General features: G+C 55.1%; 1 protein-coding gene across 1 annotated transcript; it reads right to left on the reverse strand.

The window, feature by feature from the left end:
* Nucleotides 1-879: 879 nt before the first annotated feature.
* LOC135891956 (hepatic lectin-like) lies at nucleotides 880-15,266 on the reverse strand. Its single transcript, XM_065419640.1, has 5 exons — nucleotides 15,240-15,266; nucleotides 11,914-12,004; nucleotides 7,161-7,306; nucleotides 3,294-3,400; nucleotides 880-1,027 (listed from the first exon to the last, which is right to left on the reverse strand). Exons 1-5 carry the CDS (start codon nucleotides 15,264-15,266, stop codon nucleotides 880-882), a joined length of 519 nt encoding a protein of 172 aa, XP_065275712.1.
* Nucleotides 15,267-15,743: the final 477 nt, after the last annotated feature.

Consider the following 15,743-nt stretch of genomic DNA (forward strand, 5'->3'; position numbering starts at 1 on the left):
GATACAAGGGAGAGACGTTGCCATGCTCTTCCTCTCTCTTCCACCTCCATTTACAGACATCACCACCAAGCGACTGAAGCGCTGATCAAAGGGGAGAGCCTGGCTGAAGGGCAACCAGCCAGCCTGTGATGAGAAGCATCTAAGTTTGTAAGGGCACTGGAAGTGTTAAGATCAGCTTAGAATCTGTTTTGCTTTTGTTTAATTTGACCAAATCCGGCTTGTTGTGCTTTGACTTATAATCACTTAAAATCTACCTTTGTAGCTAATAAATCTGTTTGTTTATTTTACCTGAAGCAATGTGTTTGGTTTGAAGCATGTCAGAGACTCCCCTGGGGATAACAAGCCTGGTACATATCAATTTCTTTGTTAAATTGACGAACTCATATAAGCTGGCAGCCTCCAGCGGGCATAACTGGACACTGCAAGAGGGAGGTTCCTAGGGTTGTGTCTGGGATTGGAGATATTGGCTACTGTCATTTGGTTGCACAATCCAAGCCGCTTACATGCTGGAGGCTGTGCGTGAACAGCCCAGGAATGGGGATTCTTACAGCAGAGCAGGGTAAGGCTGGCTCCCAGAGTCAAGGATTGGAGTGACCTACCAGATCACCGGTCCAGATAACAGTAGAGGGGACTGTCACAGGGGGCCTGGCCCAGGCACCGGGAAATGCAGGGGGGAAGGTGTTTTCACTGGGAGCAGTAAATGGGGAGAGGGGCCAGGATACCTCAGGCAGAGCAAGGATGTGTGTGAGATTCAGCCCTGGGCAATGGGTCAGCACAAGAGCACCACAGGCTGATGTGCAGGCCGTGAGCCGTGCCGAGGCCTCATGGCGAGGGGATGAATTTCAGCCTGTGTTCAGAGCCGGGGGATGAGAGGGCTGTTTACACAGTGGCGGCCCTTTCACAGATCCACCTGTAAGAGAAACTACAGGGTCCGTCGTTCCACAGGCCGGTGTCCAACAGGTGGGCGCAGTCCTCAGTGCTGTTTCTCCTTGTGAGCAGGTTATTGGGCTCCCCTTCATTCCAGTACCTGAACGAGAAGAGAGAGATGAGCCCTTAGCCCGCCAACTCCCCGTCCCAGAGGAGATACACCCCCAGTAAGCTGGGCCCCACCCTCAGTGTAACCTAGAGCAGCCTCAGGGTTCTTAACTTATGCTCAGGCCCTGGTGGGGTTCTGGGAAGCTTAGAACAGCCAGAGCCCAGAAGGGCTGCAGCCCCGCCCCTGCTCCAGGGGCTGTTGTGCCAGCTCTTCTCCAGCCTCTTTATGCTGCTTATATCCTGGCGAGGGTTGGGGAGGAGATTAAATCTCCTTCAAAATCCCTTGATGCTGCCAGAGCAGCTTAAAGGGCCCTTAAGCAATGGAGTATTAGGCCCATTGTGACGTTGCACTCCATATGATTTAATGAAAATATGCTAATGAGTGAATATAATGTAACTGGAATATGCTTCATGCAAAAGGTCTCTTGTAAGGTATCATTACAAAGCTTATAATCTACTGAGTGTGGTCATCCTATTTGTATAAATGTATCATTCTTGTACCTGAAACTGGAAATATGAAATATAACTCTGAGCTCCTATTGTAGTTATGCAAAGTGTGGGCCATTAATGGTGGTTTGGAACCTTGATGGCTCCCATCAATTAGGACAATTGGTTGTAAATGGCTCTGTTTACTTGCAAGCCTTCCTGTGAGTCAGGCCAGGCAGAATGAAGGCTTGGGGTCTCACAGGACATGTGACCATGTCACCTGGTACTGGAATCCATCTTAAACCTGGGACTTTTCCATTTAGAAGGAGGGCTGGGGTCCCAGAGAGACAAAAGAATCCTGCCATGTGCCAAAGCTAAATAAGGGAGTGGAACAGAACAAAGGAGTTTCCAGTCATGAGAAATCACCTAGTTAGCACCTGAGCTGGAGCTAACAAGAACTGTACCAGGGGAAAGGATTAGCCCAGACTAGGAAAGAGTCCAGTCTGTGAAAGAAGCTTTATTGGAACATCTCTGAGGCTGAGATTTTATCTCTACTCAGTTTCTTAATGTCTTAGGCTTAGACTTGTGTGTTTTGTTTTATTTTGCTTGGTGACTTATTTTGTTCTGTCTATTATTACTTGGAACCACTTAAATCCTACTTTTTATACTTAAGAAAATCACTTTTGCTTATTAATCATACCTGGGGAAGCAAACAGCTGTGCATATCTCTCTATCAGAGTTATAAAAGCGGACAATTTATGAATTTACCCTGTATAAGCTTTATACAGAGTAAAACGAGTTCATCTGGGGTTTGGATCCCATTGGGAGCTGGGTGTCTGGGTGCTGGAGACAGGGGCTCTTCTTAAGATGTTTTCAGTTAAGTCTGCATCTTTGTGGCATGTGGTTCAGACCCTGGGCCTGTGTTGGAGCAGACTGGCATGTCTGGCTGAACAATGCAGGGTTCTGGAGGCCCAACCTTAGAGAAAATGGGCTCAGCACATCAGGTGACAGTCCCAAGGGGGTTTCTGTGACCAAACCCATCACACCCATTCCATTACTTTAATCCAGAGCTAGCGGAGATTAAAGCAAGTAGAGGGACCAATATGGCTGCCCATGATGCCAGGCTGAATACTCTCTGCATGGGGAGTGGCGGGGTTGAACAATTTGCACCCCAGTCTCAAGGGTTTGTGACATTCCCCCTAGAGGAGACAGATCTCTTATTCTGAAGTATCCAAATGAATGTGGGGCCAGAGACAGCGTTACCTGCTCACAGGGCAGGCGTCATGATTGGACCACTAGAGGATAACAACCTACTACCAGTTAATGGCGTAAGTGGGGGAGGGCTGCGCTGTTGAAGGCCCTGGTGCAGGGGTAGAGGCTGCTACCCACACACACCATGGCAGCACAAGCTTCCCCTCACCACAATGTCTCAGACCAGACCAGCCTTGGAGAGACCCCTCTGTAAGCTGAGAGGGGCGCTCTGTCCCTGTGACCCATTCCATCCTTGGTCCATTGGCTGTGATGGCCAACGAGCACCCAGTGCGATCTGTGGATGCTTTTCCCACTGGGAACTGGGCTGAGACCCGGCAAGCTCGTTTCATACAGAGGTCACCCAGCAGCAATGCCATTTTGTCACTACAGACCTGGGCCAGATTTGAACCAGTGACCTGCGGGGGACCAATAAAGCCTCGAGTCGTTCAGTCCTCAGGGCATTAAATCAAACCCAAGTGGATCCATCCCTGGCATCAGCCTTGGAGCTACTGAGGTATAAAGTGCCTGCAGGGGAAGGCCAGGGGCAGGAAGGGGAGAGCAGAGGATTGCCCCGTGCTTACGTAAATACTGCAGGAGTGTTGTCCACCCAGCGCCAGACGCCTTCAGTCCCTTGGTCGGTGAAGCCGATCCAGTGACGAATGGAACCAGCTTTAATAGCCAAGTAATTCTAGAGAGGATGACACACAGAGAATTGGGTGGTTAGAACTGGAGCCAGATCCTGAGTCGTCTCCCGTGGTGGGAACTAACCCCAAGGGATGGCCTGGGCACTCGGCCCATCAGCGAGTGCGCTCGGTGCTGCATACGTCAGAGGAGGAGGCAAGGAACCCGATTCTCCTCTCCTTCCAGTGGAGGGTGGGGGAGATGGAGAGACATCAGCGGAGGAGCAGGGGTTGGCGATGGTCTCAGCCTGGGGTGGGGAGAGGAGGCCCCGAGCCTTGGGGATGGATGGTGTTGGAAGGTGGGGGGAGGGTATTGGGTCCTGCAGTGGGGGCTGTGGCATAGATCACCCACACACCACACCAAACAGATCCCAACCCTGCAGTCAAACTTGGGCACATCTCAGCAGGGGAAGGTAATGCACAGGGAGTCCAGGAGGGCCTGGTGTATTAATTTAGCTGGAATATACGGGCCTAAGGTGTTACCAGAACCCAGCCGTTGGCCGACATTAAACAGCGCTAACCCGGCCTGCTTAGTTCCCTTAAAAACCCTTTTAACCTTTGATCAAAGACAAAGGGAAGACGGAAAAACAAGGGAAAGCCTTTAAACAGTAAAGCACTAAGCCAGGCTTTCAGTCCGACAGCCTCCCTTGGTCCCGTCCCCTTTGAGATGCAGATTTTTTTAGAAGGAATCCTCTCCCCTTGTGTGACGGACTCTTAGCAGGGCCAAATTAATCATTTGTGAGCCCTGGCACCTGGACTGTGGCCCCGCCCCCTGCTCCACCCACGCTTTGCCACAAGGCCCCGCCCCTGTTCAGCCTCTTCCCCTCCAAGGCCCCGCCCACCGCTCGCACAGTTGGGAGGGAGCGGAGAGGAGTGAGTGGCAGGCAGGGCCTCAGTGAGAGGCCAGGTGGGGGTGGGGCGTTGGCGCAAAACGTGGGTGGAACACAGGGGGCAGGTGTGACGAAGTGGGGGGGGGGTTCTTGGTTTTTCCTTGTTTTTTTCCAATGATTTGCAGGCAGAGGGGGTGGGACTCAGTTTCCCTGGGTGTTACTGGTTTAATGAGGTGATGGGAGAGGGAGTTTGTTGTTACAGAGGACCGGAGAATGGATACCCCAGCGACTGGTGACCTGGGGTTGTGGTCACCGGGAGACCCAGCTTAGGAATCACAGCCGGTTCTGGCCAGTGCGAAGACAGTGGGCTGTGAAGAGAGGACCACGGTGACCTGACCAGCCGGTTCCAGCCAGAGGGGGCCAGAGGACAGGAGATGAGAGGAGGCCCAGGCGACCCTGTTTACCTGGAGAGAAGACAATGGATAGAGGCGGAGGCTTGGGAGAGGTGATATCAGATGCCCAGCAGGGGGGCTCTGGGCTGGAGAGGGAGAGCAGGCAGAGCCCACCTGGATGCAGGGGAGACTTGGATGTGCTGTGCTGAGGGAGGCCAGGCCCAAGGGCCCTGAGAGTTTCCTATGCTGTGTTCAGACGCTCAAAAAAACCTCCTGTTTTACGCTGGCTGAGAGTGGCTCCGGTCTAGAGAACAGGGTTGCATTATTCCCTCTGGGAGTGGAGGCCCCAGGGGTCCAGAGCGAATGGACTCCCTGAGGGGGCCCACGGTGAGAGACAGACTAACATGGCTACCACTCTGAAACCTGAAAAAATTGGGTTTGTTTAGTCTGGAGAAGAGAAGACTGAGAGGGGACATAACAGTTTTCAAGTACAAAAAAAATTGTTACAAGGAGGAGGGAGCAAAATTATTGTTCTTAACCTCTGAGGATAGGACAAGAATCAATGGCTTAAATTGCAGCAAGGGCGGTTTAAGTTGGGCATTAGGAAAAACTTCCTAACTGTCAGGGTGGTTAAGCACTGGAATAAATTGCCTAGGGAGGTTGTGGAATCTCCATCATTGGGGATTTTTAAGAGCAGGTTGGACAAACACCTGTCAGGGATGGTCTAGATAACGCTTAGTCCTGCCTTGAGTGCAGGGGACTGGACTAGATGACCTCTCAAGGTTCCTTCCAGTTCTACGATTGAGTGAAACCCAGCACTGTCTCTTAGATGGTATCAGAGCTGGTAACAACCATCCTGCTGCTGAGACAGGCTGGAGCGGCTGTTGTTGTTACAGTCCGACCTGTTTCATCCCAGGTGGTGGTTGGGATTAGCTGGAGCCGGTAGAGGTGACATCATCTGGGTCCCTCTCTCTGGCCCCGTCTGGTCAGGATGTCTCAGGCTCAGGATGACAAAGGTCTAGGGTCCCAGAAGATGCGGGGGAGGGCAGAGCCATGATGGTGAAGCTCGTTCCAGAGTCTATTTTTCTCCCCAATGTCTCTTTCAGGGCCCCAAAAGGGAGCGATGGGTGGAACAGCCCATCCCCTCGTTCCTTTGGCCACCAAGTAGGTTTAATCTCCAACACTGGATTCACTCCTTTCTGGTTCCACGCGTTTCTTGTTTGCCAGGCGTGATCTGAACCCAGTCCTTGAGTTACAGCAGGAGGCTCTTTCATTTGGACTAACTCCCGTTTGGGACCTTTTCCCATCAACCCTGGTTACTCTCGGTCATTGTGCCATCTCAGGAACGCTCAAACTTTTACAGCTCTGCGCTCACAGCGAGGGTAAATTGTCAGGCCAGTTATTATGACAGGATCCAGCAGGAGATAAGGGTGAGCGTTACGAATGCACCGTCCGAGTTCCTCTTTCATAAGGGCTGTTCCACTTTGAAAGTGACTGTAAAAAACCTGCCCCCAGACGGGCTTCCTCATCCCTGTGGGTATCAGAGCCAGGGCTGCTGGCTGCAGGGTCTAACCTAAGTCGTTCCTGCTTTTCCCTCCCATATGCCCAGCAGAGCCAGCCAGGGCCTGGTCTGGTTCAGGCCTCAACAGAATTGTCACCCAAGTTCCTGTTGCAGGATCTTTGGGCTGGATCCCCAGCTGATGTCAACCGGGATCGCGCCAATGAGGGCTGCAGTGCACCAGCCAGGGTGCTGGCCCATTCCTGGCGCTGGAAAGCACTGACCAAAAAAATACATTCACTACTATAGGTGCCGACTCTGTGGGTGCCCTGGGGCTGAAGCATCCATGGGGGGGAAAAACCAGTGGGTGCTCAGCATCGACCAGCCACCCATCCATCATTTGTTTGGCCACCCCGCCACCGATCAGCTGTTGCGCAGCCGGTAGGAGGTACTTGGGGGAGGGGGCGGAGCAGGGGTGGGATGAGGTGGGACAAGGGCGGGGTCTTGGGGGAAGGGGCGGGGGCGAGAATAGGCGGGGGAAGGGGTGGAGTGGAGGCAGGGCCGAGGGGGGGTGGAGCACCCACCTGGAAAAATTAAAGTCCTCACCTGTGGCACTACAGTAGAGTCCTGGCTCTTCTCTCCCAGCGAACACCCCTGGGCTCTGCAATCTGGTGGGAATCTTCCTCGGGCAAGATAGTTTTGTGTTCCCAGCACCCCAGGGAGTCTGACAACCCTGCCGGGTAACCACCTCTCTTATCGGCCAAGCAGCTCTGCTTTCTGAGCCCTCAAACCTCCCCACTGTTTGCTCCACGTCGTCCCTTCTCTGTGCTGCTTCCCCAAGCCCCTCCTGCCCCACCCAGGCAAAATTCAGCCCTGTGTGGGAGCCAGGGCTAGGCCTTATCACTGCTGGAGTCCTGCTCCAGCCCTTCACCGGGAACTCCCACCCTTTCTTTCTTCCCGTCAGGTCCAAACAGCGCCGAAGCCTCATGCCGGCCCTCTGCCCAGGGGTCATTACACCCCAGGGATGGGTTGGGCTGAGGGCTCGTACCTGCTCCCTTGAGTCGTTGATCACCACCAGATCAGCATTCTGGGCTAAGCAGGATTTTCTCGCTGCCTCCCAGGACTGGTTAGTCCGGGAGAAAAGGTAGCACCTCCCTTGGTTCTGGTCCCAGCCCGACTGGCACCGGGGAGCGCCTGCAGGAGACAACACAGCTGTGAGCCCCTCCCCCGTTACTCGCTGACGAGGGGCCAATCCCCTCTCTCACACGCCGACGAGGGGCTGATCCCTCCGCCCCACGTGCCATGAGGGGCCGATGGCCCTACCCCATGTGCTGAAGCGGGGCCGATCCCTCCCTCACACGCGCCGATGAGGAGCCAATCTACCTCATCTCACGTGCCGACAGGGGGCCGATCCCTGCCCCACCAGGTGCCGACGAAGGGCTCATCCCTCCTAGGGTTACCATATGTCCGGGTTTCCCCGGACATGTCCGGCTTTTGGGTCTTTAAATAGCCATCTGGGGGGAATTTGTAAAAAGCTAAAAATGTCTGGGATTTCACCCCGGACGGCTATTTAAAAGCCCAAAAGCACTGACAGGGCAGCCGCGCTGGGGGAACTGCGGCAAGCCGGCGCTGCCGGCGCCACTCACCTTTCCTCCCTGGGCCCTGGGGCAGCGCGCAGCTGAGAGCTCCCGGCGTGGCGGTGTCAGCCCACGGGGCCCGCCGCCCGGCTGGCAGGAGCCTGCAGAGCACAGCCCTGCCCCTGCCCCGGCACACAGAGAGGCAGCGAGGCGGTCTCGCTCCCCTGCATGCTGCAGCGGGGCAGGGCTTGTAGACTTGGGCAGAGAGACACCCCCCCCCCCGCCCCTGCCCCCCTCCCCTCGACCCGACCCAACCGTAGGAAGGAGCCAGAAGGACTGGGAGGGACCTGCCTGCTGGATGCTTCCTGGGAGCCGCTCCAGGTAAGCATTGCTGGGCTCACCTGGCCCCCTGGCAGGTCCCTCTGGGGGGGCTCCCCTCAGCCCCACTGCCCTCAGCCCCCACCCTGACCCTGTTCCCTCAGCCTCCCCCGTAGTCCCCCCTGTGCCCCCACCCTCAATCCACTGCGCTCAGCCCCCCTGACCCTGTTCCCTCTGCCTCCCCCACAGTCCCTCCCCCATCATCTCACCCGACCCACTGCCCCCAGCCCCCACCCTGACCCTGTTCCCTCAGCCTCCCCCGCAGTTCCCCCTGTACCTCCCACCCCGAACCCACTGCCCTCAGCCTTGCCCTACCCCAAATCTCTTCTTCAGCCTCCCCCGTCATCCCACCCCCATCGCTCCCCCTGCTGTCCCACCCACTCAACTTCCCACCATTCCAGTACTGCTCCTCTCTGTCTCATCCCCTCCAGACCCTGTCCCTCTCCCCAACCCTCCCCAGCCCAGCCCCATTGTCTCCCCCCGCCCCGCCCCACTCTACACAGCTCTCTCTACCCTGTCCCATTCATGCTCCCCTCAGCCCCTACCCTACTCCCCCCATCCCAGTCCTGTCCCATCCCCCTCAGCCCCCCCCCAGTTCCAGTCCTGTCCCCCTCAGTTCCTCCACCCTGCTTCCCCCGGTCCATCCCCACACACCCACCGACTCCCTCGACCTCCCTCCCCCCAATCCCACTGCCTGGACCCACCCCCGTCCCACTCAGGACATGCATGAAAAAGAAGCAATGGGCTTAAATTGTAGCAAGGGAGATTTAGGTTAGACTTTAGGAAAAACTTCCTAACTGTAAAGGTAGTTAAGCACTGGACAAATTACCTAGAGAGGTTATGGAATAGCAGTCGTTGGAGTTTTTTAAGAGGTTAGACAAACACCTGTCAAGGATGGTCTAATGTTATTACTCAGTCCTGCCTCAGTGCAGGGGTTTGACTAGATGACCTGTTATTGTCCCTTCCAGTCCTACATTGCTGTGATTCACACTGAATTGCCTTGTGCCACTGTCTAGTAGTAGTGGCACACAGTTCTCGGACATGCAGGTTTATAAAATTGTAGTTAATATACAGTTTAGAGCATAGCAATTTTAAAGCTCTGCATATTCAGACCAACTGAGCTGAAAATTGTGATCTTGTATTCCAAACTATTAAGATGTGGGCTGAAATAAAATCAGCATGAATTGCTCAACAATATCAATGGAATCAGCATTGCGCTGCTCTATATTGTAAAACATTACAGTGAAATCTTGCAGGTATTACATAGCACGCCGCCTTGCCCAAGTGGTAACTAAGCAGAACATCTTCCTGTTTCAACATTCTTCACTTGTATCCCTCCTAGAAGTTGGTTTTTTTCAAACACTGAATGCTGCTAAGTTATGAGTTTTAACAGGTTTTTTTTTCTTTTACACTACAGCACTGAATGTTATTCTAAAATTGTTTCCCAAATATTCTTAAACTCCCAGTTTATCCCCCGCTGATGTGCATTGTGAAAAGTATTGCAGGTCTAATAATAATATTTGGCACTTTTGTAATTCACTGTCCAACATGTGTTTTGTGCCCTCCTCTGGTGGATTTTTAGAGGATAACTGTATAGCTACCAGCTAAGGGCGTTATATCTTGATCTCAAGTAGTAGAAGCTCATGCTTTTAAGTCTGGATGACTCGGGTTCAATCTTTGGTGACTAGTTATGATGGAGGTTGCTACACTTATAATCCCTTTAATCAGAAGTTCTGAATATGCTTTGTTGTAGGCAGAACTAGCCTATATTTAAGCAACCGAAAATTTAGAATGGGAAGTGTTGAAATGTTGGGAAACCTTATAATTTTGCCAATCTGGAATGAACATCCCATCTGAGGGATGGGGGCGGGGAGAGAGGAGAGTGAGACAGGACCAGGAAACTGGGACAAGGAATCCAGAGCGGTAGTGGGGGGCAGTTGAAATCAGATGAGGAGCTGGGGTGGGTTAGACAGCAATAGGATAGACATAGACTGGAGGGGACAGGGAAGAAGGGTCTTTGACTACTAGAGACCACTCCGTTCTCCGAACATTTGATTCGTGGGAAGCAGGGGAGGGGGAAGAGTAGGGGGCGGAGCGTTCAGGGGAGGGGGCGGAGACTTTGGGGAAGGGGCAGAGTTGGGGTGGGGGCGGGGCCCCTTGGAGTGTCCTCTTTTTCCAGGACTGCAATATGGTAACCCTAATCCCTCCCCACCACATGGCAATGACGGGCCAATTCCCCCCGCCCAACGTGCCGACAAGGGCCTGATCCCACCCTCCCCACGTGCCGACCAGCAACCGATCCCTCCCCCCACATGCACTGCTGAGGGGCCAGTCCTTCCCCCTGCACACACAGAGCACAGGCCAAACCACAGCAGGTGTGGGTGCTCCACAGGAAACCTAAGCCACAGGTGAAAGCAGAAGCTACAGGCAGAGACATGGGGCACAGGCAGCCCCTCCATCCATCCTTATGGGCTCTGCTCTCACAGGGCGAGTGGGCGAGTGGCAGGGCCCCATTCCCAGCTCCCAGCCCCCACCCCCTGCACTAATGGGAGATTCCACAGCCCCACACAAGGGGGGCCCCCCCACCCCAGCTAGAATGTGACACTGCATTTGGATTCTCCCCGCTCTGCTCCCCTGGGTTGTGGGGCCAGGGTCTCCTGGCTTGGTGGAAGAAGGGGCAGCCTGGGAAACTGAGCACGGCCTGTGTGTCTCAGATAGAATACACCCCCCACCCCCGCAGGGTGCTGATCACCCCACCTCCCTGCACCCCTAAACCAGAGGGTGATGCTGCAACACCTGAACCTTACCTAGTGCCTGATCATAGAATCATAGAATATCAGGGTTGGAAGGGACCTCAGGAGGTCATCTAGTCCAACTCCTGCTCAAAGCAGGACCAATCCCCAGACAGATTTTTACCCCAGTTCCCTAAATGGCCCCCTCAAGGATTGAACTCACAACCCTGGGTTTAGCAGGCCAATGCTCAAACCACTGAGCTATCCCTCCCCGCTGATCCCCACCTCCCTGCACCCCTAAACCAGAGCAAGACTTTCCAGCATCTTTCTCCCCCACCTCATCTGCAGGCTGATCCACCCTGATCCCTACACCCCTAAATTGGAAGGAGACACTGCAGCACTCCCAACCCCCATTCCCGCTGGCTGCTCATCCCCCTCCCTACGCCCCATGCGGTGCCGTCCCTGTTCCCAGTACACAGGCTGGGCCGTGAAGGAAAGGAAGACTAAGAACATTCAACAGGAGCCCAGAGAGCACCTCCCGTTTACCCCTCCCCCCAGCCCTGATCTTACCGGCCGGGCCCCTCTCAGTTGTGGGGCTGGGGTCCCCGACCATGTCTGAAGATGGGACCATCTAAGAAACTGAGCAGAGCCCCAGTGTGAGCCTCAGGGACATCACATGCCTCTCCCAGTGGGTGGGTTGACAGCTTCTCAGTCCGGTCTGTCATCTCTGTAGTTGGGTGGGGCGGGAATCCCAGCGAGGGGCTCCCCCGGCCCATTGGGGCTCTCACCTTCTCCGTGCAGGGATGAGCAGGATTTGGGGAGGGGGGAATCTCAAACCCTAATAATAATAATGCCTCCCCCCTTCTCATCAGTAGAGCACACAAAGCACTTTGCGAAGGGGGTCAGGCTCATGAGCCCCATTTTATAGATGGGGAAACTGAGGCACGGGCATTGCTATGACTTGCCCAAGGTCACATAGCTGGAATAGAACACTGGTCTCCTAAGGCTTAGTCCTGTACTTTCTCTACTAGTCCATGCTGTCTCAGAAGGTGCCTAGCCCTCACCAGACCTCATCTGCTGGGGGTAGGGGGCCCAGGTCATGGTGGATACTCACGATAGAGGAGGACCAGGGTCATCAGGAGCAGTTTGATGGCCATGATGATCAGGGTGGGGATCACCAGCTGCCGGTTCGTAAGAGTGGCGATCTGGAAAGGGGGGAAATGGCTCTGATAACCCTGTCCTGACCACACCCTAGATCTTACCCCACCCCCACCCCCAGCACTGAATGGGACACAATTTCAATCAAGCCTGACAATAATTAAAGGGGCAGGGATCTGTGTGTAGCATCTTTAGCTAAAAGAGCTTTTCTCCCCGCTGCGTCTCAGGCATTTGAGTTAAATGGGCATCCGCAAACATGAAAAGGATGAAGCCAAAGGGCCAAACTCTGCTCCCAGTTACACCAGTGTAAATCTAGACTGAAGGCAACAGTGCGACCCAGGATTCACACTGGTGTAACTGGGAGCAGACGTTGGGTCAAGTAGTTTCCAAACCTTTGGAGGAAAATAATCACGTCACCTGCCAGGCAGTGAATTTTCCCCTGCACACAGTGTGACCCTGTCAGTCCTGCCAGCTCCCCAGTCACCTCCGGGGCTTCCAGGGATGGCAGGCTAGGTGAGACCCCCCATTTCTGATCTGTTTTTGAAAAGAGGAAAAACTAAACTGCTTTTTGAACTTTCTTCCAAGACCACAAAGGAGCAAAAAGGGAAGGAAACTGATTGCCATGCACAGGAAACAAGCAATACACAGAGCAGCAGGTTCCTCATCAGCCAGCAAAGGAGCTGGTTTGTCTCACCACGGAGAGGGGACAGACCTCAGCCCATGTTCCTGGGTCCTCCTGGTCCTGCTGAGGTTCTCCAGGTGGGTTGGGCATCTGCTCTGGGTCCCCTCAGATCTCTCAGTCGTGCAGGCGTCTTCCCCTTTGGGGCCAAGGGTAGCGGGCTGGGTGGGTGCCCCGTGTGCTCTGCTGTTAGCTCCCACTGGGCTTCCTGCCCCATAAGGCGGTGTCTTATACACGCAGTGACTCAGGTACTCCCGTGGTGCAGCCTGCGTGGACAATGTCAGAGCACCACCCATCACCCTGCCTCCTGCGCGGGGCGGTGGTGACCCTGAGTGAGTCACGCCTTCAAAGAGGGAAGAGCCCTGCTAGGTCCCATCTGGTTCATCATCCCAGAGCAGCTCTGTTCTCCCCAGGCTAGTTTTAAAGATAACATAACCGGGTGGGTTGTCAGGATCAAACCCTGGACCTGAAGCAGCGATACTCAGACCTCAGGGGTTCAGAAGCCAAATTAGCAATCAGCATTACCCAAGAGAGCCACAGTAGGTGAATTCATTGTTTCATTTACTATAGGACTCTGTGATCATATTTAAACAGTATGTCCGTTTTATACATATATGTATTCTCACAGCACAGTGACTGACCAAGTATCACTGTTTTATCAACTACAATTGGTTAATTACATAGTAAAAGCATCCTGGTAAGTTAATAACTTAGATTGGTTAATAATTATGGAAGCAAGGTCTGAAGCAGCTAGTGATGAGCTGCGGGGGGCGGGGGAAGGTTTCAGGGCCAGACGGTCTTTACATAGATACACCTGCTCGGCCTGGGTATCCAGCAGACAGAGTTGCGTTGCCCACATGATCCGTTTTGGCTGGTGCTGGGTTACAAATCACTTTAGAACTCAGGGGACTGAAATGTTTTTATCCTGATTGTGGGAGGAACGGGCAGCAGAACTGTGCTTAGCCGGCCCTGACTGACGGGGTCTCCCTCAGCTGAACTGAGCTCACTAAGCCGGGGGTTCGGATGCCAGAGCCCAGTGGTGAGGGAGAAGGGCCAGGCCAGGCCAGGCCAGTTTAAAGATAGAGGTACCTAGACTCCATTAGATCCAAGGGCTGCTTAGATCTGTTGCGGGACAGCATTTCTGTGGAAGAGGCGGCTCGGCCTGCACTAGCGGTGAGGTTCCCCCGCTGAGGTCACAGTAGAGAGGCAGGAGGCAGCAGAAGGGGACGGCACAGGGCCAGAGGCGACGGACAGAGGATGGCGCGGTGCGGTGACCGGTGACACGAACAGCAGCAGCGGAGTGAACGACACACAGCAGCAGCAGCAGGCAGTGAAGGCGTTGCTCGATGTGTCCCCCCCAGTGTGAACTCACGTGAAGGCACCGCTGGGCTCTGGGTCTCCACGGACCAAGGACAGCAGCTGTGAGTGGGGTGTGGCAGACGGAGAGGGGAATGCGTGTTAAAGGGACATTTGTTTGTTGGACTTTCACACCACAGTGAAAAACGGAGGCAAAGGACACGGCCCAATGTCCTCTGGGGTGGGAGTTTTGCTCATGGTCAGATGTGTTCGAATCACGGTTGTGGGTTTCCCCCAATTAATGCCGGGTTCCTTCCCCATTTTTATTAAATGTTTTCTCTGCCATGCACAGACTCAGTGCTTGTGAAAGGGGAAGTGTTGCCTCTTACAGGCGCCCGTGGAGATTGATTTTCCCAGATTACTGGGTGTAGGCTGTGGATATTAAACCCGGCCCTAGTGGCTGCCGACTCCAGCTGGCAGAAGGGCACAATTCGATCACACTGTGTTTTATATCACGTCCTGCAAAGAGCAGCAGGAGACACATTAAAGAGCCTCAGTCTGAGTAAGGGTTGCCAGGTGTCTGGTTTTCAACCGGAAAGTCCGGTCGAAAAGGGAACCTGGCAGTGTCCGGCCAGCCGTGCTCACTAGCCACTGACAGTCCAGTTAATTGCAATAAGCAGCCACTGCCACCGGGGGCAGGACAAGCAGAAGCTGCTGAAACCTGGAGACGCATATGGGAACGGGGGAGCGGGGTACTGGCGGCTCCCCCGTCCTGCCCCATTCACTCCCTGACCGCAACTTCCCCTCCATCATCCTGTCCCACTCACCTCCCGACTGCAGCTTCCCCTCCCCCAGCCTGCCCCACTCACCCCCAACCCCAGAATGCAGCTCCCCCTCCCCCGCCCTACCCCACTCAGCCCCCGACCCCCAGAGCACGAGTTCCCCTGCCCTGTCCTTCCCACTCACCCCCAACCGCCGACCGCGGCTCCCCCTCCCCCATCCTGCCCCACTCAGGCCCCGACCCCCAGAGCGTGGCTCCCCCTCCCCCATCCTGCCCCACTCACCCCCAACCCCAGAGCGCAGCTCCCCCTCCTAGGCCCTACCCCACTCAGCCCCCGACCCCCAGAGCATGGGTCCCCCTCCCTCATCCTGCCCCACTCACCCCCCAATCCCCGGAGCGTGGGTTCCCCTGCCCTGTCCTTCCCACTCACCCCCAACCCCAGAGTGCAGGTCCACCTTCCCCATCCTGCCCCTCTCACCCCCAACCATGGGGCAAGGCACCCCCTCCCCCGTCCTGCCCGACTCACCTCTTGACCCCTGGAGCGTGGCTCCATCTCCCCTATCCTATCCCAATCACCCCCCACCCCTGGAGCTCAGCTCTCCCTGCCCCGTTCTGCCCCACTCACCCCCCCGACCCCCGGAGCGCGGCTCCCCCTCCCCTGTCCTGCCCCACTCACCCCTGACCCCTGGAGCATAGCTCCCCCTCCCCCACTCATCTCCCCACCCTGGAGTGTGGCTCCCCCTCCCCCGTCCTGCCCCATTCACCCTACACCCTTGGAGCAAGGCTTGAACGATGGGTTGCCAGGTGTACGGTGCAGGGGTGGAGGGAGGCAAAGTCTTTAAGTGGGTGGATCCGTTTGGAGCCGGGTCCACCCTTGCCCGAGGGCTGGGCGAGAGGAAGTCACCCGCGTGCAGATGGCGAGCATGGCTGCTCGAGGAAAGGGCCACCCACTGGGACTGCTCGAGGGGAATCCAAGCCTCTGCACCTGGATCTCCGAAGGGTTTCCAGCTCCGGATGTCGGAACAGAGAC

This window comes from Emys orbicularis, chromosome 19, assembly GCF_028017835.1.
Source record: "Emys orbicularis isolate rEmyOrb1 chromosome 19, rEmyOrb1.hap1, whole genome shotgun sequence".
NCBI lineage: Eukaryota > Metazoa > Chordata > Testudines > Emydidae > Emys > Emys orbicularis.